This window comes from Cibotium barometz, chromosome 34 (assembly GCF_041138505.1).
Source record: "Cibotium barometz isolate CiBa-2024 chromosome 34, ASM4113850v1, whole genome shotgun sequence".
Classification (NCBI taxonomy): Eukaryota; Viridiplantae; Streptophyta; class Polypodiopsida; order Cyatheales; family Cibotiaceae; genus Cibotium; species Cibotium barometz.
In genome coordinates, this window is record NC_141079.1 from 24450241 (window position 1) to 24474755 (window position 24515).

The 24515-nt window shown below is 43.1% G+C and overlaps 1 protein-coding gene across 1 annotated transcript in view; it reads left to right on the top strand.

Moving 5' to 3' along the window:
- The window catches only part of LOC147618817 (uncharacterized), a 56113-nt gene that overhangs the window by 12584 nt on the left and 19014 nt on the right, over positions 1 to 24515 (top strand). The window contains exons 6-10 of the mRNA XM_086773890.1: positions 9884 to 10011; positions 10202 to 10312; positions 11571 to 11679; positions 11794 to 11912; positions 12057 to 12210. Of these exons, the coding sequence (XP_086630016.1) occupies positions 9884 to 10011; positions 10202 to 10312; positions 11571 to 11679; positions 11794 to 11912; positions 12057 to 12210 (621 nt within the window). The remainder of the gene's footprint in view (positions 1 to 9883; positions 10012 to 10201; positions 10313 to 11570; positions 11680 to 11793; positions 11913 to 12056; positions 12211 to 24515) is intronic.

The window sequence follows — 24515 nt, forward strand, 5'->3', positions numbered from 1 at the left end:
AAACCCTATAGAAGGGGGTTATGGCAATGATAATGCTCTGCCCCTGGGCCCAAAAATACTCATGCAAGCATAATTTTTGCATATCCTTTGTGTCACTCGTCTCTCTCTCATCCCAATCCATCCACTCCGGGCTGACCACTGTTTGACAAAGGGGTGTCTTCTCATTATATAGCCTCTCGAAGAGAAGCCACATGTATGCGAAGCATGTGGTGGAAGGCTTCTTTAGCTCGAGGGTGCTATATGCACGGAACATGGCAAGCACCTTCATCTTTGAGGTGAAAAAGGTGACAATGGAGGTGGCTTGCCGCATGATCATCTTCATCCACTCCAACTTGCCCATGTGTCCACAATTTGATGCATTGTTAGTGACGACTTGCACCACATTTTTTGGGCCAACCTACATCATACATGCCAAAACATTTAAATAAGTAACGTAATCATACTTTCAAGAGAAAAAAGACAAGGCACACCTTACGATTCTCACCTCAATGATGGCTTGCTTGATATGGCGATATATGAAGTTTCCCGTTGTCTTCCTCCCCTAATTCTCGAAATCCATTGCTCGTACAAAGCATGTGCCTAGAGGGGAAGACACAAGTATGTTGATGATCCCCCTCTTCTTTCTATCACTCCACCCATCAGAGAGGATGCTACACTCAGACTTGCACGCATAGGTGCTAGAGAATTATCAATTCTCTCCCTCTCTTCGTCAAGTCGTTTCGTGCGCATGTCGTGGTATGAGACGCAGGTCCATCCATCGTGTGTCGGGCCCACATTTGCAATGGCTTTCACCATTGTCTTCCATTGCTCCACCTTGAGCACATTAAAGGAGAGATTGCACTCAATAACGGTGCATGCAATCTTTATCTCCGCTTGACGTTGACGCTCTCGAAGATGTGATAGGGGACCCATGGAATCCTTGGTAGCTTCAACTAAAGTAGGTTATCTCGTGCCTTGGTCGGACCTTGGCCTCTTTGCAGAGGCGGAGGCGGAGGAAGTATCCCGTGGCGGGGAAATGACCTCATCATTGGCGCTCGAGTTCCTACTTGGGCGGTTGACACCCCTAATGGCTCTAAATATCTCATTGGCGATGTTTTGAGGCACTTCCTTGCATGGTGCCACTTGTTCCCCACCTTTGCAATGTGCTCCCAAAGCCTAGTGAGGCCGCTCACATAAGGCTTGCCACAATATTTGCACGCCCACCTATAGCATTTTGATTAGTGCTGTATGGTATTCCGTATAAGCGGTTGTATGCTGTATGGAAACAACTATGTGTGTACCCATCAATCTGGATTTGTTCTCTTTGCTATGCCTTGACTCTTGAAACGTGGAAAACCACCATCCTTTGTGTCAACATTACAAGTAGACTTTTCACAATACATCGTATATGCCATCCCCCACTTCTAGGCACCTTGCCCATTGTTGCTATTCCACAATCAAACATTTTAAGAGCTGAAAAATATAGCGCCAAGTGCGTCCACATAGCTTGTAAACAACACATATGCACCTTTGCTCAACACATTTCTATGGGATTTTTTTGAACAAGTGCATGCATTTGATTTGCTTCACTGAGCGAAGCGATCACCTTTCACTAGGTCATGGTCACTAGGTTACCATTCTATTTACTCAATTTCTCCAGAAAGCAGTGGTCACAAAAACCATAGATGAAACTCCAAACTTGTGCATATTTGTTACCATCAAATATTAAAGTTTCTACTACAAAGAAGGGGATCTTCCCTCAGAGTCTAAAGTCTTAGGACATTCACCTGTGCACTCCCATCTATCTGTGGTACTGCGAACACACCAGGCATCATGTCACGTGCACACGTTAATCCGGTGCCACATAGACATGATTATTCCTTATAGCCACCTTAAGGGAAAAGTTAGAGGTCGTATATGGGCAGTTTGGAGTCAATTTGGTGGCCCTATAGGTGCCCGGAGGTGCCCAGGACATGCACCAATGGTTGGGACATATTATGGACACAATATGAACACATTTCATGACATTTTTGATGACTTTTTATGGCCTGAAAAGTGAAAACCGACTTGATTACGACTTGCTACCACTTTCCTATATAAAGGCAAGTCATGGATCATTCATAATGATTCAAAGACAGAGATTGCAGAGCCAAGACCAAGGACATGCAGTCTAACAGTTTGGATCAGCCAAGTACATGTCCAAATCAGCATTTTCCATTAACGCACAGTGGAGAACAATAAGCATAAGTTTATTCATCGTATTCATAGTCTAGATCTACATTGGATCTATGACAATCATTGTAATTACTCATTCATTCAGTAATATATAGTAGGAGTAGGTCAGGTAAAGAGTCTCTCTTCTCCTTCTCTCTACTTCTCTATGTCATGAGCATGTGATTAGCGTTAATCTTTATTGCTTTGCATTAATCATCATTAAGCACGTTCCACATAGTCATGTTACACATCACACATCCATCGCTTGTTGCGACTGGAACCATTTGGCCACTCAACTGGTCCACCCGTGCTTTCTCATCATGTATATACATTGGACTGGTGTCCATGGTAGTTGCATAGGTTGGGGATTAATGCCACTTATGTGATAGTGTGGACTTGGCTTTCCGTTGGGACTTATGCGTGTGTGTACATGCTCGAAAATGCTTGGAGGATTTGATGTTGCTTACTCTTCCGTCCTTGCCTCTGCACTCCATGCTCTGGGCTTCTCGGCCACTGCTTCGTCATCTTTGCTAGCTGCCCGGATCTTGTTCATCAGTGGCAAGACTCTGAGGTATTGGTTTGTTGTTTTGGGGCTTTCTCTCAAAGATGTCTTTTTGGATTAGGTATCCTTAGGCATTCCAATTCTTGTGCACATATCTTGGAGCTTTGTTTTGCTCACTCAAGTGTACATCCTATTTTTTCATGTACTTTGGCAATCTCATCTTTTATCTCGTCATATCCCGGTTCTATGTGGCACACTCATGTTTTCTCTTGTGTTTCCTGTAGGGTTTGAGTGCACAAAAGTCCTCATCCAAGGGGGAGCTTTCTTGTTCATTGCACTTCATACTGCTTTGGGAAATTCGGTATTGTGAGGATGTCGCAAAGAGCACCAGCTTTTGACCTTTCTGGCTTTAGTGGATTCATGACAATTGAAGACCGTCTTGACGGTCCCAGCTATTCACTGTGGAGCTTCATGATGAAGAGTCATTTGATAGCCAAAGAGCTGTGGGAGATTGTTACTATCACGTGCACGTCCGTGCCATGGCTGATCCTGTGCATGAACAGTCTTAATCCCTGGTTAAGCATCAATAGGACATCATCTTTATCATCATCATTATCAGTAGCAGCACATCAACATCATCATCATTATCATCAGCAACATCACATTAGCATTACCATCATCATGGGAGAGCATAAGAGACTGTTGGCTGGTAGCAGTGACCTATCGGTTGGTAGCAGGCCTTGTGCAGCAGGCAGCTAGGTATCATGGAGTGGCAGGACCAGCAGGCAGCAAAGCGCATCATTTATTCAGCATTTATTTAAGGGTTTATGTCCACAGTAGGCCAACAGCCCCTAATGGCTGGCCGTATATATATATATATATATATATAGTCAATCATTTGATCAAGTCACTCCTTTTGCAGAAGATCAAGGCATGTATAACAAGTTGACTTGGTGGGAGCAGATGGACAATGGCCGGCAACTTACCCGCAATAGGAAGTTTTTGATGGTTGTACCTGTGGTCTTGTAAGTAGCATGCAACCCACCTTTTTTTCTTTCTTGCAGTCCATTAGAGGATAGTTCTTAAGAGCATCTTGATGATAAGGATAGTTTGTGTAATGATCTCTTAAGGGTAGTTCAGGTACATTAGTGTGTGTACATGTATGTGCGTGTGAGAGTTGGGGGGGAGGGGGGGAGGGAGGGGGAGAGAGAGCACCTACATTGAACATAATAAGTTGCTACCTACATAGGTACATAGGTAGACCGTACATAGATGCATACATACGTACATGCATCCGTAGATATAACCATGCATAATAGATACATACGTACGTACATATGTACATACATTATAGGGTTGAAGCAAGGGGATGCATCTTCAGAGTTGTGCAGAGCATGGGGAAGACTTTGAGATCAGGAGGTTTTGATCTTTTTCGATCCTGGGGCTCGTGCAAACTTCATCACTCCCGAGCTTGCGGCAAAGTTGGGCATCAAACCAGAGGAGACGGGTGTGTTGCATGAGGCTACTTTGGCTTGTCTTGGACATTCGGTTGAGGTTACACCGATCATTGGGAAACTGCGTCTCAGTGTGCAGACTTACACAGACAGAGAGGATGATTTCTACATTATGCTGTTGGAGGGTTGTGATGTTTTGTTGGGTATGCCTTGGTGCCATAAAGTTAAAGCGGTGGTGGATACTTTCAATAGGAAAATCACTCACTCACTCACAAGGAGAAGGAACACACTCTTGATGTAAAGCTTAAAGGAGAATCTATTCCTGTTGTATCGGCCTCGGCCATTGCTCGTTTAATAAAGAAACATCTTTCTGTTTACTTAGTGTTTGTTAAAGAGAATCAGGATTACACAGATTCCAACCTGTCTGAGTTGGACACGGAAAGAATGGATTTTCTCACAAGTTTTCAAGATTGTTTTTCAACCACAAATTCTAACCTATCTGAGTTGGACAAGGAAAGAATGGATTTTCTCACAAGTTTTCAAGATTGTTTTTTAGAGGCTTTGCCAGGGGAGTTGCTGCCTGCTAGGCCTGAGGATCATGGGATTGATTTGATTCCTGGAAGTTCACTACCGAATAAGCCACCTTACAGGGTTAGTGCAGCCCAACAAGAAGAGATTATGAGCCAAGTGCGTGATCTGTTGGACAAAGGGTTGATTCATCCGAGCTCTTCGCCCTATTGTTCACCAGTGCTTTTGGTACAAAAGAAAGATGGTTCTTGGCGGATGTGCATTGATTACAGGGCACTGAATAAGATTACCATCAAGAACAGAGCCAACTACTAGTCTAGTTTTGGTTCTACCAGATCTACATAAACCTTTTGTGGTACAGTGTGATGCATGTGGAAATAGCATTGGAGCTGTTCTTATGCAGGATGGACATGTTATTGCTTATGAGAGTAGAACTTTGTCACCAGCAGAAAGGAATCTACAAGTATATGAGAAGGTGCGGTGATTCATGCTCTTTCTACTTGGAAGCATTACCTTCTTGGGGCTGATTTCATTGTTCAAAGTGATCACCAGACTCTACGATACTTCCTTACTCAAACGAAGCTCTCAGAGAAGCATATGAGATGGGCAAACTTTTTGTCCATGTTTCACTTTCAGATTGTTCATGTGGATGGCAAAAAGAATGTGGTTGCGGATGCCTTGTCTAGGAAATCACATGTGGCCACCGTCTCTATTGTCTTTTATCATGAACTTGATGATATGCGAGAACAGTATGCTCATGACACAGATTTTGAGCGGATTTTTGATTGTTTGATTGAAGGAGAGCAAGTTGATCATTATTCTCTCAAGGAAGGATTTTTGATGATGCATGACAAATTGTGTCACATCTCAGTTGAGGCAGAAGGTTATGACAGAATGCCATGCTCCGCCTTATGTAGGCCATCGTGGTATTGAGGCTACAGTGAAAGATTTGGAGGCATTCTTTTATTGGCCTAGTATGCGTAGAGATGCTGATGCTTTTGCTTGTGGTTGCATTATTTGTCAGAAAGTGAAGTATGACCGTCAAAAGACACCTGGGTTACTTCATCCTTTGCCTATTCCAGATAGACCGTGGGAGAGTATTGCTATGGATTTTATCTTTGATCTTCCTAGGACAAAGAGTGGGAATGATGGCATCTGGACTATCGTGGATCGTTTCAGCAAGCAGGCCCATTTCATTCCAGTCAGGAAGAAGATTAATGCAGAGCAAATGGTGAGGATATTTTTGACAAATATCTTCAAGTACCATGGGATGCCCACATCTATTGTTAGTGACTGAGATCCTCGAATGACGAGTTTATTTTGGAGAGCATTGTTCGAGAACATGAAGACTTCGTTGAAATTCTCATCGTCTTTTCATCCATAAACAGATGGGCAATCGGAAATTGCCAACTCCGTTGTATTGGATCTTTTAAAGTGTTATGTTTCGGATCATAATGAGTAGTGGGAAAAGTATCTTCCTTTGGTGGAGTTTGCTTATAATAACACCATTCACACTTTGACAGGTAAGGCACCTTTCGAGATTGTGGAAGGCGGGAAGAAATTACCTCTGATCCTGCATACAAAAGATAAGATCTTCGAGGCAGATCGTGAGAGCCACAACCAGAAGTCGAAGAACTAGATGAGATTCTTCAACTGGAACAGATTTTGGCACATAAAGAAAGAAAAGTCAAAGGAAAAGTTTCACGTCAATATCTGGTAAAGTTTGTGAACTATTCACCTATGGACTCGAAGTGGATGGAGGAGGGTGACTTGGCAGATTCACCGAGGATACTAAAACTTTACCTTGAGACTTTTGGTTTGGAGCCTACCTTAGAAAGTGCTTCAACAAGTTCAGCTGTGTATTCTGGAGTACTACCTGTTACTCAAGAGGGGGGTGACTCCGCTTCCGTGTCACAGAGTTCACTTGGATGAGATCTAGAAGTCGCTTGGTGTTCTTATCAGCAGACCCGAGATACTGAACTGACAGTATATTTGCCTATGAGATTTCTATGATATATGTGTACTAGTCACATGGTTTGATTCATGGATATACGGATCTTTTTGAGAGAATGGGGACGTCTATTCTAGACTTTCATTTGATATGCATATATATAGATACTTGCCTTTATGCATGAGTGTTTACTCATGTTCATGATGTACTGCTGATCATGGGTCCTGTGGGATGGCCATGAGCGGAGCAGGTAAAGCATCCAGGGGGACATGACTATTCACGAGGTGGATGCTCTTGATTTATGTTATTCAGATGTTCTGTTTCAGTTGGTAGGACATAGCTTTCTTATGGGTCTCTTAGGTTCTGTTTTAGTTTGGCAGATCCTTTGAATGAACAATCGAGGACGATTGCTTTGTTTTAAGAGGGGGGTGGGTTATGTTACAGGACTGAGTATTTTACCTCTTTTCTTAAGCATTGTGATTATGTTTAAACATGTTTAGCATTCACTGATCATGTTTTTTTCTGTATGTGCATGTGTAAGATTGTACACGTGTGTGGATGCAGATACATGTTTGGTGTGTGTGTGTACATGTGTGTGCATGCTCATATGTTTGTTCATGTGCATGCATTTTGGGTCCTTCTCTTGCAGGTGTAGCAGTTTCCCTCTCAAGGCAATCTATGGGTCAGCCCTACAAGTACAACCAGTCATCAGCAGCCAACGCAACAGCTGACATGGCATTGCCACGTGGCACAGGTGACTGATGTAGGCAGCTTACGTGGTACTCGTGGCACAGACAACTGATGTGGCTGGTTGTAGGCATAGGAAGCTGACGTGGCTGGCACAAGCGCTGACACGGCTGGCTGCAGGTGATGACATGGCATAGGCGCTGCCACGTGTCAGGGGCAGGCCTGGCTAGCAGTCCAGCAGGACTCAGCGCAAGGCGAGCAGGCGCACTCAGCGCATGGAAAAGCGCCGGGTAGGAGAACGTGTGAGAGGCGACGGGCAGCCAAAAACGCAAGAGAAAAAGCAGCGTGGATTTTTGAAAACTCTATTTGCCATGTGTATTTTTTTTAAAATTAAAAAAAAAGAAGAAAGAGAAGCTATTCGAAGAGTCTTTTTTTGAAAAGCACTTGTAGTAGTTTTTTTTCTTAGGGGAAAAAGCTATGCTTTTCACCCCTAAACTTGTATAAAAAGGGGGCCAAGGCTCTTGTATCCCACAACACAAATTGGGTGAAAGTTTCAAGGAGATCTCCTCCACGTGAAGCAAGGAGGCATCTTCTTCGGAATTGTACAAGGGCTACGCCGACTTCGAGTGATAAATAAATACCTGGGGGGGCGCCACGCTTTGGGGCTAATTGGTCTTTTGTGCAGGAGCACTCTAGCTCCACTTATTCTTTTTCTTCTTCTTCCAAGTTTATTATTCCAGGTCATAAAGAGTTTTAAGTGTGATTAAGTGTGCTCACCGCCCGTAAAGTTTCTGAAAGCCGGTTTCACTGGGTGGTGTCTTGATGCGGGAGTTGGAAAATCTGACGATTAACGAGGGGGATTCCATATCGGATCACCTTACCAAGGTAACGGACCTTAAGGAACAATTGTTGAATATTAATGAGGTAGTTGATAACAGAAAATTGGTCACACCACTATTCTCAATTCCTTACCTGAGTCCTATCAGAATTTTTGCACTTCTCTCAATCTCTCTATGAAAGGATGAGGCAATCCTTTCACCTTTGAGGAGCTCGTTGGACTACTACTACATGAATTGTAGACAAGGAAGAACAGATCCAAAGGTGATGCCAATAGAGGGGACCAACCCTTATACTCTAGTGGCAAAGACAAAGTGGATTTGTCGTAGGGTGACAAGGCAAAGTGGACTCATCATAGGGTGACACCAAGAAAAATAAAGCTGCCAAAAGCCGGGGCACTACATTGAAGGGTGCTGGAAGAGACTTGCCAAGTTGAAAGCTGATGAAGAATTGGCAAACTCTGCTACCTGTACCTCCAACAACAAGAAGCAACAACCAAAGGAAGAAGCAAACATAGCTTATGATGAGTGGGCTTTCTAGCCACATTATCACTATTGGGGGGGAATGTTAAATATTAATAGTGATGAATGTGGGTTAAACAGGTGCTAGGTGGTTGTATAAACTGGCACCTAATAACTTAGTATTCTAGGTTTATATAAAGCGGTTCCAGTGTGTGTGAACAGCCACTAGTGTGTGGGTTCTTTTGTGTGTGGGAACAACCTCCTAAGAGGATCTTATGTAAGCAATGATGTATGTGGTTGACACCTCTTAGGGACACTTGGCATCATAGGTTTGACATGTGGTAGATGTGATGGCAGCATATGTATACACTGGGCACCTAATACTTAGTGTTCTAGGTTTATATATAGTGGTTCCGGTGTGTGTGAACAGCCACTAGTGTGTGGGAACAACCTCCTAAGAGGTTCTTATGTAAGCAATGATGTATGTAGGTGACACCTATTAGGGACACTTGGCATCATAGGTTTGACATGTGGCAGATGTGGTGGCAGCATATGTATACACCTTGTAAAGGGGGTCTCTCCTATAAAAGGACCATCATTATAATGTTATGAGTATGCATAATCTTTCAGTTTATCTCGTTCCCTCTTGTTAATGCCCTTGTTAACCCTTGTGATTAAACCCTAATATCCAACAGGGTCTCTAGCTGTTTCCATGTCCTAATGGTGTATATCTGCCAGATGTTTGTGATAACTCTTATGGAGTTCCTGTCTACATGTGGCTGCCCTTGGTACTGAACGGTGGTAATGTGTCAATCGAGAGGCCATGTTTTGTCATCCATCTTGATGCTTTGACGTACCAACAGCTTGCAAAAGACAAATGTGGACAAAAGACAGGGCCAACCAAGGGAGCCGCTGCCTGCTCTTTGCAATGTTTCTAAAACTATGTATGCTTTGTACAGAAGGGACCAGCTGAAATGACGCATACATTCAGATAACAACAAAGAATGCTTTTTTTTGTGGTCATATTATCCTGGCACCTGCTATCTGCAAGGAAGTGCAATGTGTGAAAGGTGCTCTATGGCCAGGGACCAAATGGGTTGAAGTTGTGTAAAAGTTCATGTGATACCAGTGGCATTTTTGAAATGATAATCTGTAACCTCTCTATCCTGGCCCAATCTTTTCTGTTGAGGCTGGATTCAAGAGGAAAGAATGCTTCTAGCCATGAAATTAATGCTCATAGTGGACCTGGCTTCTCATTGGCTGACTGCAGGTTGGGCTTGAGTTCGATTTTCTGAGAGAGGCAAGGTCCATGGACAGAATAGCTGATTCTTTGTCCGTTGCCAATCATGGAAAACCTCCAGTTCTTGTTCCAAGATCTATCCCAGGATTAGTTACAAGGTTTGATGATGATTGTGACGTGCATTTTGTTTGGGAGAAAGTCTTTCTGCTTTCGCAATGCTGGTGTCATGTTTCCATTTATGTGCTCTTTAGATTTGCCCATCAGGCCACAGCAGTCTTATCTCCTGTTTATTGTTGATATGGAAGTTGATCAGGGCCTAATATTTATAGCTTTGTCTGGGTTTTCCAGACAGGTTCTGACAATGGAGTTTGTTGAAGGGTTGCCGCTTTTGCGATTAGGTGAGGAGATGGCCAAAAGAGGCATTGATCCTGGTGGACCAGTTGCAAGACTTGCACAAAGGTTTACTCTTAAGCCTTTCAAAACTCTCTAGATAGATAGACACAGATCCGTTATTTTAATAGATGAGGGGTCCCTGGCCTGTCTATCTGCCTTGAACTAAATCAATCATATGTCCCGGTTAACTTGCTTTCTGCTGCATTCGCGAGTGTAACATGTGGTTTTTCATTGTGTGCACATCTGCCATCACAAGGCATCACTGGACCCTTGAGTATTTGATCGATGTCAAGTGTCCATCAATAAGGGAAGCAATTGTGAGCTACCTCATGAGGCGTGACATTGGGCCATATTGATGTGAGCCCTCTAAACATGTGAGATGGCCCAGATTTAGACACTCAATTTATTTTCGGGCATTTTCTGCAGTGATGAACCCAAATTGATGTGGGCCATATTGATGTTAGCCCTCTAAACATGTGAGATGGCCCAGATTTAGACTCTCAATTTATTTCCGGGCATTTTCTGCAGTGATGAACCCAAATTGCTCTGGGTCGAGGTATATGCCAATTAGGACCTTTGTGATAAGCAGCTCAACTTATAGCAGCATGACCAGGAACTCATTTGTTTCTTGCTGCTAACTATTTTGATGCAGGATTTGGAAAGGCAACATTTTAATCTATTGATATGGGACTTCCAGGACCAAATGTGTGGTTTGCAAGTATTATGGTAATGCCTTGCATGGTAGTAGCACATGTGAGAGGGCCCATTCTTACATAGGAAGGTAAGCAAGGAGCTCATAGTTGCTATACATGGCACATGCTCGTGAGGGCATGTGATAGCTTTTTTGAGTGGGGATGTCATGATGGAGTTGATGATTTGAAGCTTTTTGAGAGAGACTTGAGCTACTTAAAGAGGAGCCAGGTTGAGGCCATCCTGTAGCTTGAGAGGCGAGTGAATTTTGGCTGATAAGAATGTTGTACCATGTTAGCAAACACAAGGCAAGACTTATAGCAAAAGGGTACAACCAACAAGTTTAAGGCAATAAATGAAGCAACTAAGCACGTTTTTCTAGATTATTCTAGAGCTAAACAGGTAGAGCAGTCACCTGTGCCTTCCAAATATTCTATGCAGCTATGCTGGCTATAAGTTCCGAGGCTGTGTTCCTTTCAATGAGGATGCATAGGATACCCTTCATATAACTATGCCACCATCAGCTTTCTTCAGCTATGCCCATGTTGTGTAGGGTATATACACTAAGTATATCAGTTAGCTAACAATATTTGGTGTACACATCAAACGTATGCTCCTTCCATGATTTTTGCAGGAAAATCCTGAAGGATTTGACTGCAGCATATGGACAGATGATTCTAAAGGATGGATTTTTCCAGGCGGATCCTCATCCAGGAAATATCTTGATTACCAACAAGGGAAAGGCAAGGCTTTTTTTTAACCCATTAAACACGCACACATTATTTACAAATCCCATTTTTTCTTGCCATAAAGCACACCCCAATTTTTTTTTTTGGGGTTTTTTTTTTTGTTTATAGGTTGCACTGCTGGACTATGGTCAAGTGAAAGATCTTCCAAATAGCCTAAGACTTGATTATGCAAAGTTTGTACTGGCATTGAATGGTGGTGAGCCTTTTGAGATTGGTCGCTGCTTAGAGTAAGTTTCTAAGGAATGTGCGAGTCTCTATCCTTTCATTTATATTCATTAAAAAACATTTAAAAAAAATCATCATTAGGTGATTCTCCTTAAATATTATTTAATTTTTTACTTACTTATATGCAATCGTTAGGCGTTTTGCAGAAAGCTAGGAGTGGTGGTTTGTAAGAAGGTAGAAGATGATCCAGCCTCTTTTAAGATCATGGCATCGACGATGTTTGATACAAAGCTACCGCCTGGTCTCACGAAAGCAAACCCTTTCAATAAAGATGATGTGTTGAGGAAATTTCCTGTGAAGGTAAGTTTTCTATGAAACAAAACCATGGTTTGTCGTGTTGATGATTGTTTCCGACTCAAATTTTCTGTGAAACAAAACCATGGTTTATAGTGTTGCAAAACCATGGTTTGTAGTGTTGATGATTGTTTCCGATTTCTTGCTAAGTTATCGTGGGTGAGAAGTGTATTTTACACAAACAGTTTTTCATAGAAGAGCTGTTGCTTGAAGATATCTTTTTATCACTAATATGGCCAGCGTGTATTCTTACTAATATGGCCAAATTAGCTTGTATTTGCAAGAAAGGGATCTAGGCAAAGCTTTGTTACCAATGCAAGAAAGAGAGCTAGTGGAAGAATAGAACTCATAGGTTGGAGTCCTCACAACTAGACTCAATCGTTGGAGTCCACAGAGTTTTCTCTTCAATGCCTAGATTAGCCATAGGTTCATGAAGAAAGCCATGAAAGCTTGGACAAGAAGGTAATAGCTCCAAGAAAGTTAAAATGTATAATAGATCCAAGAGTCATAAAAGTACCAAATACACAAGACATGTGCCTTTTAAAGTCCCAAGGCCCATGTGTCCCATGTATAAATGACCCTAAGCCCCCCCCCATCCCCCCATGTGCATGTACATCTAAATCACTTCATTACAAACCATCCCTTCCTACAATGATTTCGTCATCAAAATCGAAAGGTAGTCGTGCACAAACAACATATACAAAAGCCAAAAATCGACCCACAACTAGGTATCGATGCTAGGGTCAAATAGAAAACCCAAGTGCCAAAATGTGAATCGAGCCAAAGTCACATGACCCCCAAGATCAAATGGAAAGGATGGTGAAGTACCGTCGGCGATGAGGCTAACCATGCAACCACTGGGATAAAGGGAAATCCAAGCGATGAAAGCTCCCAGACAATGGCTCCATGACGACGTGGATCAAATGGAAAATGTAGAGAACCATCGTCGATGATAAGGCTAGCTATATATCCTCCCGGGTCAAATGGATAACCATGGTATACATCACGGACTCCTGAATTCAATGTAGTAATAGCTCTTGGGTTGAAGGGAAAGCTTGCAAACCCATCCTCACGACTATAGTATGAATCCGACATCCAATGTATCCACCAAATGGATCCATAACTCATGACCAGAATGTTGAGTGGTCCTGGAACAAAAGAATCACCTGCAAGCCCAAACCAAGATGTGCATGTCACATAGTCAAGTACCATACATCCCAAGTGGCATATAATGTATCCAAAGACAAATGTTTGGGCTCCAAAGAACAAAGGATCACGTCGACATTCATGGGAGCCAAATGCACATAACTCATAATGGGCATAATGCAAGAACAAATGTGAATCAATGCCATCGTCCCATGTATCATCACTCGAACCATCCAAGACATGGTCCACTGCATCATCATATATATGAGCATGATCCATACCATGTAACATATCCTCAATGAAAGACCTTCCATATGTGTGTAATTGTCCAAAGTAAAAGTATGATCAACAAGATCACCATCACTGAATGCTAACAAGGTATCCACACATGAGAAGTAAGTAGTATCATCCATCAAGTCATTGGTTATGTCTCTCTCTCACAGTCATTGACCATGAGAAATAACTAGTATCATCCATCAAGTCATTGACCATGTCGTCCTCTCTCAATATCTGAAGTCATCATCATGGACATGGTTTGTCTCCATCAATGGTTCCCCACATGACCCATATCCCTTGATAGGTCAACCTCCATAATCACTGGATCTCACCAAGTATAATGGATAAATGGATGCTTCAAAGTTTTTACAACCTTGAAGATCAAGTGCAATGACTACGTAGAGCTCCCCTCTTTGTGGGAATTGCAAATACATTCGATGCTAGCACCTTTCTAATGTGCTTAACTAGAGCATCAACAGATTTAAATGTCTCTTATTGGAAATCCAAAAGTTGGCAGGAACTAAAAAAATCATGTGTGATTTTGGGATGTGATCTGTTTAGTGATCGGTGTGGGAAAATTGGGTACTTCCCACCTGGGGCAAGAAATCTTCCATTGAGAGGCCATTGAGTGGAGACATCTTGGATGATATGACTATCAACTTTGGAAAGATGAAAATGTTGAGAAGCATCATGTGGGAGGCTGTCCAAAGAATAAAAATATAGATATGCCTTCGCCATTTGGTCCCTTCACCAGTCTTGACTAGTGTTTCACACACTGAGCGGAACCAAGGTGTGAACGGGGATTTTCCACATAAGAAAGCTGGAGCATTTACTGGCAAAGTTTGGCCTGAAAGATGGCTATGCAGCATGAGCACCATGGGATTCTTATCACTAAAGTGACTTATAATGTTTATAAGTCAGTGTGTTCACACATCATTAAAGATAGGCTGGACTTATTATTATTTTGGGCATGTTTATGTGGAGAAAAGAAGGCGCCTGGAGCAAACTTGGCCAACAAGCTTGGGAAAAGCATAAAGTTGATATTTTTGGGCAAGTCCAGCTATTTCGGGCAAAAAGGAAAAGCACAGCTATTATTGAGCTAGTCGATTCTATTAAAGCAAGGCTTGGGGCTGTTTTTGACAAGGAAGCGCATATCTTCGGGCCGGCAGCATCTCCCTCCCTTTTTCTCTCTTCAGCGTTGGCCGTACAGCAGCACCTCTCTCTTTCAGTTGTGTGTTGGCCGTACAAGGCGACAACAAACAAAAATAGATAATTGCCAGACAGAGCGAGAAAGCGGAAATCTGTCACCCCTAGCGCCCTGAATGAGAACTTGGCTGTGTGAAGCCGAGTAGAGCCCAAAAACACCTTAGATCCACTCCTCAGGCGATCCCATCCAGCACATCATCCCCCAGTCTACCCTATCATAGGCTTGCTCAAAATCCAAAAGGAGAAGAATAAGATCGTGTTGCCTCAACTTGGCCGAAGCGGTCGCCTCTGAGAAAGTGAAGATGTTGTCCAGTATGCTCTAATCCTAGTGTAACAAAATATTCTTAGGATGCACATGCACATGGGATGGGCCTAGGCACATGGACTTAGAGTCATTTACATGTGGGATTAGGGCACATGGACCTTGGGACTATAAAAGGTATATGCTTTAGGAGTATTAGACCTTTTTGATATCTTGTGATACTCATTACACTTACTTTCCATATTGCTTAGTGCTAATCTTCTTATTCCTTAATCCAAGGCTAATCTAAGTAATTAGAATAATCCAAGGCTAATCTAGGCTAATCCAGATGCACCTTTCTTTCATTGGTATTAGAGCTCTTGGCTTAGATCCTTGCTTAGATTGTGATTAGTGATAATCATTTTTAGATTATTGTTAATCTAGTTTTTTAGAATGCATTATCTTCATCATGATTAATATTAATTATTTTTGAAATTGATTTTTACACAGTTTTCAGATTTGTTAATTTCTTGTCTTGACAAGATTAGTAATGAAATTTGTGTTAATCATTTTGAATTTGTATTAATCATTGTTTTTAGAATCCTAATCCACTTTATTATTTGATGTCATGAACTTCTTGATCTTGTTGATCTTGATTTTCTTGATTCTCGAAATTAGAATTTGTAGAGATTTTAGTAACCAATATTGAGGGATTTTCTTGCATTATCTTGCAGAATCTTGGTGCAGATTGCAAGATTTTATGTGTAGCTAGTACAGATTTTCAAGAAGTGCAGAAACTCAATTTCTTTCAAAATATGGAGCAAGAATGGTGCAATGAGTTTGTCTAAATCCTAATCTTGTCCTAAAATTGATTTTCTTGAAATCTGTACAAGATTTTTCCATTTTGTGCAAGAAAACTTCAATATCAACCTTTTTTAATCCATAAATGCACAAGAAGTGGAGACAGAAGTGAATCTTGGTATGTTGGAGTGCAAGAGAGTGCAACGAAGTGCAAATCTTGCAAGATAGCAAGATTCTTGACAGATTAAACAGTTTGATGAAAATCTCGATGTATGCAAGTGAATATTGATGCAAGTAAGACATCCATGGCTTGAGGTTGATTTATAGAAAGATGATGTATGCATATCAAAGATGATGTATGCAAGGCATGAAATGTTGTATGCATGCACTATTGAGTGAAAATTTGCTGCAACTGTTTGTTGATACTCATAAAGCCCCACTGGGAGTTGCACCCAGTCTCTGACCATAGCCAATGTGCTCCGTACACTAAAGGACTTTGTGGTTGTGTTGGCTGTTGGAAGAGACTACCAACGGGTCTTCTAACCTAGCTGGCCAAGGGTCTTGACAATAGTAAGCAAAGCCTAACAACATCACAAATAACAAAGCAGCTCTTGACAATAGCAGCAAGCTCATGCAATTTCTTCATTGAGCTATAGCAGCCCTCAGACGTTGGTTTTCCAAGTATGCTTGCAAAAGACTGATGATCAAAGGCAAACAATTGTGCTCTGGATATACCAGTGACTTTGAAGAAAGTGTAGACCCAGCTTACAAAGTGCAGAGATTTATTAGCATACACAATGCTCACAACAATGTGGAAATGCCTTGAGAAGAGAGTTACACCTTGAGACAATGAAGCATAGCAGACCATCATTGACGCTTATGGTTTTAGGATAGAAAGCTTCTTGATGGTCTCAGATTGGGACACACTTGCAATAATTGCAAGCTGTAGATCTATTGAAGAAAAGAAGAATATTACCATTGATCTAAGAAACTAAGAGCATTGCAAAATTGTAGAGCATTGCAGATCTGGAGTATCAATGCTGACAAACAACTCAGAAGGGAGTTGAGCTTGGCCAGTAGGCAGGGAGGGGTTAGAAGTGTGGCTAGTAGTAGAGAAGGGCTGGTCGACACCCCTATCATTGGGAGAGGACAGCAGGAAGGGCTGATCGACACGCGGAAGGGCTGGTCAACAGCTCTATCACAGCAGTCGTAAGCTTCTATAACAAACACATGGCAAAGAAAATCAGTTCTTTTACTACAACAGAAGACATCAGATGGCGTCATGATTGAAAGCAACGCTGTCATTATTGCAACTTGCAACTCACAGTTGATAGCACACTGTTTTGACAACAGCACACTGTTATAGAGTCTCAGTTGTAGTTAAAAACAAGGAGGCTTTGCAATAAGCATTCAATCATCGCAAAGGAGGCTCTGCAAGCATCAGCGTGAACCGACAGCTTGAGTTTTATTCAGGTGTTCCAGTGATAGCAGCAATCGTTTGCAGCTTGAGGCAGCAGCCATCAAAACCGTCCATGAGCTAGTAGCAAAACAGATAAGCAACTTGCAAAATCGTGATGGCCAGCCAGCAAAATCGTCTATGAGATGGTAGCAAAACAGACAGCCAACAGCAATAGGCAAAATCATCATAGACGGCTTGCAAGTAAATGTGCATAACCAGTAGCTCGTTCGTCAGCAGGCACTGCACAGTGGGCTCTTCAGCAGGCATCTCAACAGTGTTTGATAGGCGGGATTTCTTCTACGATGGGAAACATAACGCATCATTAGGCAGTTTCTTTGACGATGGGAAAAAAAGTCTGCAGTATTTCATTGCCTCATTGAGGCTCTGTGCAGTTCAAACTCAAGCAGCATCATTCTGCGCAAATTAGACTCAGCTCTGGCATTTCGCGGCGCTATTAGCTCAGTGCTTAGCGTAGTATGATGGCTGTCACTTTGCTCAGGGCTACAGAGCAGCGCGCCAGCATAGTATTTTTTAAATAAAAAAAGAGCGTAGATTTTTTTTAAAAAAGAGAGACAAACAAACACACCATCCTTGAGCTGTTGAACTCTCAGTGTGTGCAGAGGAAGAGAGAGACTCCATTGGCCGCCAATGTGAGAATGAAGAAGCAATACGTTTGTCTTTTTTTTTTTCCCTTTTTACCCAACTTTAGGGTTGGGCACTCCACATTCACATTATTTGTCCAGGCACTCACACTTTCTCACACCTAGGTGGTCCATTCACACTCTCTTACACCATTACTACTATACCCATTTAGGTTTTATACATTTAACATTTTTGTGGGACGTTTTTTACATGGTTTTTTTTTGGGTTTGTTCACATGCTTTTACGCATTGTGAGTCTTTTTCACACACAAGTACATTTGTGTGAGGTGTTCATAATGCTTGGGCCTTTATGGGCCGTGTTCACGCACATTAGCATATTGTGGGCGTTATTCACACATTTGGGTGCATAGTGTTCTTTTCACACACATTGGTGCTTAGTTTGGGCGCATTCACACACGGTGTGAGTTCATTGTGCATTGTAGCCCTTGTTCACACGCTTCAAGCATTAGGTAGTGTTCACACGTAGCCATGTTTTACTACTATTACCTCTGCTACTCGGCATGGTTCTTGTTTCCTTCGGCGACGACATCATCTTGTGACTCTTCATGATTGGGGACATGTGTGATGCTGGATTCTTAGTTGGGATTCTTTGTACGCAGTTCCATGGGTTACGTGACATGATCAGATTATACATCACTTTTGCTGACTTTGTGCATACATTTGGGACATCCAGACTTTGACCCTTGGATCCTTCATCATCTATTTCAAATGATGAGGAGATAGTTCATTTAGGCCATAGATGGAGGATGGAGTTGCAAAGTTTATTGTCTATATATATTCGTCATCTATGGGATGAGAGAGATTGGCACATTTAGTGATCCTTTGACTGTTGGTCATTGAGATATTTCTTGGAGGGAGATGGATTAGTTTTTCTCAGTTGGTATGACTCCTATGGGCGCTTATTTGAGTGTTCTACATTCTTGAGTAGTCGTGATTATGTTCTTGAGGATGTATACTCCATAGATATCAGCACAGGTAATGATGATGATGTATCACACCCACATACCTAATTTGATATATTGTGCTCACATACACATGATGATAGTGATGTATCGCACATACATACACATGATGATAGTGATACACGTGCACATGTTGCCACTGGCACATATGTACATGATGATGATGTATGTGATAGTGATAGTGAGAGTGATGCGTGAGTCAGATCATGTGGGCATGATCTTGATGGGAGGGATGTCAGCGAGCATTTCGAGCATTGTGATTGATGATACGTCTATGTTTACCTACCTTCCAGCGGATTATAGTGATGCATTAGGAGATAGTGATACATTAGACTATCATGGGGATCAGCTCTTGACTAGTGATGCATCCATTGCAGTGTGTGAGATTTGAGATGATGATACTTCACATGTTGATGAGCATACGATAGTGCATGAGGAGCATAGACCTAAGTTTCTAGTGCTAGATGAGTCAGGTTACTCTTTTAGATCCTCTATTCATGGAGATATCTATGATTCTATCTCTACTTCTAGCTCTCATAGCATACATGGCAGCATTTACTGGGGTTTAGTGCATATACTTAGGCAGTCAAGCATTGCATATGAGCATAGTGATGATTTTGTTGAGGTGAGGCTTCATAGGAGAGAGGATTATGCATATGGATCTAGAGAGCTTTTTATTTGATCTAGACATCTCCTTGGATCCTATATTGTTGGAGATAGATTTATCATAGGATATAAGTCACATAGGGGCATCATTGATGGAGATAGAACATGTTTATGAGGATGACCTTGGAGGCCTTGGAGATGTCATAGATGATGATTTAGGAGATGATACCATTTATCTTTCATGTGAGGATACCTCTTCATTTTTTAGTGATGATTATGATGATGCTGATGATTATATTGATATCTTAGATCATGATACACATATAGAGGATTTTGTACATGAGGAGGTAGTGCATGGTTTGGCCCATGTCCATATGCCTATTGACGTAGTCAGGGTTGTTTCTCGTACCGGTACGGTACGAAATCCCTCCTCCCCCCGCCTTGAGAAAAAAATTCCAAATGCTAAAACAAAATAGAAATCCTACTCAACGAAGATCCCAAATGCCCGCAATACTTCGCAACTTTCGTGTCCACTCAATATTCCATATGGGGTTGCTGAGAGATCTAAAAAATCTGACAAGGTAGACTGGTAGTGTACACTTGATTGGTAGGATGAGAGAATCTTGCTACATCACTTGGAGATCCCTGGTATAGGTAGGCTAGACAGTCAGATCCTCAAGTTATGTACGAGGGAGAAGATTTGGGCAGGACCATTTTGATCTACAACTGAGTCCCTAAATCTATCACCTAGATGCACTGCCCGTATTTGTGTAAGGACGGTCCCTTAGTCATAAATGCTACATTGGGAGACCTTTGGTATCGCATTACCCATGTAGATTCTTTTTTGGAGACAATTGGGAGATTCAACTGGGAGAGATACATCTCCATGTTCTGGTTCCTCAAGCACTAAAGACTAACCTTTCCTCACATTCAAGCTTAAAGCTTCATAGTTTGTAAGTGTTAAAAAAAAATCGTATTTTATTGCACAGTATCCCAAAATTTTATATCGTACCAAAAATTCCCATCCCGTATCGTATCGTACGGTATCGTATTTTTATACCGTGACAACTATGGATGTAGTGGATCATGTTTTTGACATTTTGAGTGATGCTACATGGGATGGCAGCATTGATTCACTCTTTCCCTTGCATGATGCCGACCTTGAGATACGTTCTTTTGGCTCCTACGAATGTCGACATGAGCCAATGTTCTTTGGAGTTGGGACATTTTCCTTTGGATGTATTCTTTGCCACTTGAGGAGCATAGTTTTTGGATATGTGGCTTGACATTCAGATGTATCTATGACATATCTCAGTCTTGGCCTACATGACGGCCCTTTTATGCCAAGACCATTTGACATTCTGGCCAGGAGTTTCAATCTTTTTCGGTGGATACCTTTCGTGCCAGATTTACATTGCGGTCGTGAGGATGGGCTTACGAGTTTTCTTTTCGACCCTGAAGCTACTATTTCTTTGGAGTCGAGCTTTCTTTTTAATCGAGGAGCTACTACCATCTCAGCTTCGATGGTTCAGGATGTGTACCATACATGTCCTTTTGATCCTGGAGGATACTTGACTAGGTTCGTTATCAATAGTGGTTCCTTATCCTCTCCTCTTGCACCAGATTATCGTGTGACCACTGCCTTGGATTTTGCCTCTCTCGGATTTCCTTTCGATCTAGGTGATTGCATAGATACCCTCATCATCGACGGGAGCCCTTCATCCTTTCCATTTGACCCTAGGGGTCATATGATTCATGTATGGGTCTTCCGTTACATCGACATTCAATCATGGATGTGATTTTTGGCTTTTGTACATAGCCACTTGTATATGTCTTTTCTTGGGCACGACCACCCTTTGATTTCGAGGACGAAATCATGTTAGGAGGAGATGGTTTGTAACAAAGTGTTCTTAGGATGCACATGCACATGGGATGGGCCTAGACACATGGACTTAGGGTCATTTGCATGTGGGATTAGGACACATGGGCCTTGGGACTATAAAAGGCATGTGCTCTAGGAGTATTGGACCTTTTTGACATCTTGTGATACTCATTACACTTACTTTTCATATTGCTTAGTGCTAATCTTCTTAGCTTTCCTTAATCCAAGGCTAATCTATGCAATTAGGATAATCCAGGGCTAATCTAGGCTAATCCAGATGCATCTTTATTTCACTTGACAAAACTTATCTGTGTGCCATGGATCAAATCGAGAATAGAGGTTGCAGTTGCCGGTTGATGGCCTTGGCTAGAATTTTGCAGGTGATTCCTAGAAGGGTGATGGGCTTGCTTTGCCGAATCCCCATTTTGTCTCACCACTGTCCTTGGGAGTCAAATGGATTTATCCCTCTGACAACCTCTCCAGCATGGCTCCTATGATCATAATCTCATTGAAGGTAGCTTTGAAGCCACCTTTCATGAGATTCTAGTGGTATCAGAGAAATAAGGAAACTTGAAGCCTTGCCCCTAGGGAGTGCCGTTAGAGCCTCCGGAAGATCCTCTGCAATAAAGGGTGTCAACAAGAAAGTATGGAGAGTGGGAGAAACCACCTCTCTTGTATGCCGCCGGACCTGAAGAAATACGTGGCAATGGATTAAACATGGGAGGGGTCCGGAACTATGGATCCATCATGGCCTCACAACCTGTGAATACCATCCCTCCTTTTGTGTGGGCTTGCTATCTCAAAGAAATCTCTGGTGACCTTGTCTCTTGCCTGGGTCCAAAAGGAGGCTTTTGCATGGTATCTGTACTCCACCCTCCGCTCCTCGATGGAACTAAGCTCTGAATGGGTTGCACCTAACTGGTCCTCAATCCACTGACTATTTGGGGTACTCTCTTGAAGCCGCTACAAGGAGGCTAGGCTCCGACGGATGCTTCTCTCTTGCCCTCGGAAGCGAGCCAATCTCCTTTGCGTTGCCTCCTGTGATAAAGTGCTGATCTCTCGAAGACTTCTGTCCAAGGCTCGTGTGGTGGCTGAACTAGAGTGAAAATCGAGACTCTCCCAGATCTCGTCTATCCTGTTGCATAACTCGTTGTCTTGAATGGGTCTGTTTGGGATCCAGGTGCTCAAACGTTTGTCTTGCCTCTAGGGGTCCTCCAGGGATAAAGTGATGGGTGCATGATCGAAGAAAGTAGTTTTTGCCAGAATACCAATCATGCCACCATGTCCACAGGCCTGCTCATCTACATAAAACCGCTCTAATGTGGACAGGTTAGGGCGTGTACTCCTCCTGTTGGATATTGAGAAGCACAAACTCTCGGGGCTGTGTTCAAACTTCGGTAAATGCCTAGGGTCTTGGCCCCTCAAAGCCAGTATCAACTCCTCCCAAGCCGAGTACTTTGTGCCTGAAATTGTAGCAATGTCTCCTCCAAGTTTGTCCTTTTCCGACTCTAACATGTTGAAATCACCACCCATGCACCAGAAATCCGCTTGTGGGAGGGGTTGGCGAATTGTACTCTAGAAAGTGGCTCTGTCTACTGTGGCATTCGGCGCATATATGTTCAGAAAGCCCACTCTGTCCTCTCCAATCTTGATGGTTACCCACTGAGCTCTCCCATTGACAATGGTGTGTGAGTTGACCACTATAGGTAATAGTTGCTCGGGCTGACAAAAATGTATACCCCACCCTGGGTCCCAAAGGGGCCAAAAGCATGGGACCAAAAGGTGTGACTCTTGCCTTGCAAGATCTTCCCATAGCGGCAGGTATGCCCTTCGGAAAGATGATGCTCCTGTAGGAGGAGAATATTGATGGCCCCACCAACTACAGCACTGTCAAGCTCCTCTCTAAGGACCCCACGCCTCTAGAAGCATTGCGGTCTTCCCATGAGACAACCCGCATAACTAAGATCGATGGGAGGTGGAACTCTCGGAATTGCCCTCCACTTGAAGAGTCTTGAGCGTGGGTTTGGACAGAGTATCTGTCCTAGGGTGAAGCTATGCTAGATGGGCACTAATCTTGCCCTCCATGTGATGGTCATTGCTATTGGCTTTGTGAAACGGGTGAACCAAACTAGTGAGCTGCCTCTTCTTGGGGTCGAGTGCGGCTAGCAGGTGGCAGGAGCGCTCTGGCAAGGTGGGGGGGGGGGGGGGGGTAATTGTTGGGGGGTTGCTGAAATAAGTGCCCGTGAGGATACGGTTCTTTGACAAAACCGTATCCTCCTGTGGCTTGCCAGATTGGCGCGTTTGGCAACGCCACTTTGTTCTGGAAGTCCGATGGTGGTTCCGCCTACCAGCGGGATCCTCCAAGGCCGGGCCCTGGTGCTTTGACGCCTGGGGGTCGATATCACCCCTCCCCCTTGATGAGGATCCAAACTGGGAATTGGGGGGGGGGTGGGGGGGGTTGACACCATTGGAGGGGCCCTCTTGGATTGACGGTGAGGGGGGGGGGGGGGGGGGGGGGGGGTTGACACCACTGGAGGAGCCCTCTTGGATTGACGGTGAGGACAAGTCTAGCAAGATGTCCCATCTATCGGCAAATGAAGCATTGGCCTTGTCACGTGCATCCCGCACTTGGATGCCACATGGACATATCTGTACAGCAAGTGCAGGACATGGAGTGGAATCTGGTTCCACTGTAAGTGTCCAAGCTTAGGTGTACAAGTCCCGTACATGGTCTTGCTTAGGTGTGCAAGTACGGTACATGGTCTTGCTCACGTGTACAAGTCCCGTACATGGTCTTGTACTCAGAGACACATCAGGCCCCAGGCAGCACATTACCGAGAGTGGCGGGATACAGATGGGAGACGACTTGTAGATAGGAGGCCCGTTCGAAGCATGGTGGTCGCGGATCTGGAGGAGTTGCAGTTCTTTTTACAGAGGAGCTTCAGCCACTCATCCATGTTATGCGCCGTGATGAGAGTGTGAGGTACATGTGGGTCAGAGTTAGGGCAGATGAGGGTAGACCCCTATACATTGCTATATGTTACTTTCCACCCAGCACATCTCATTATGC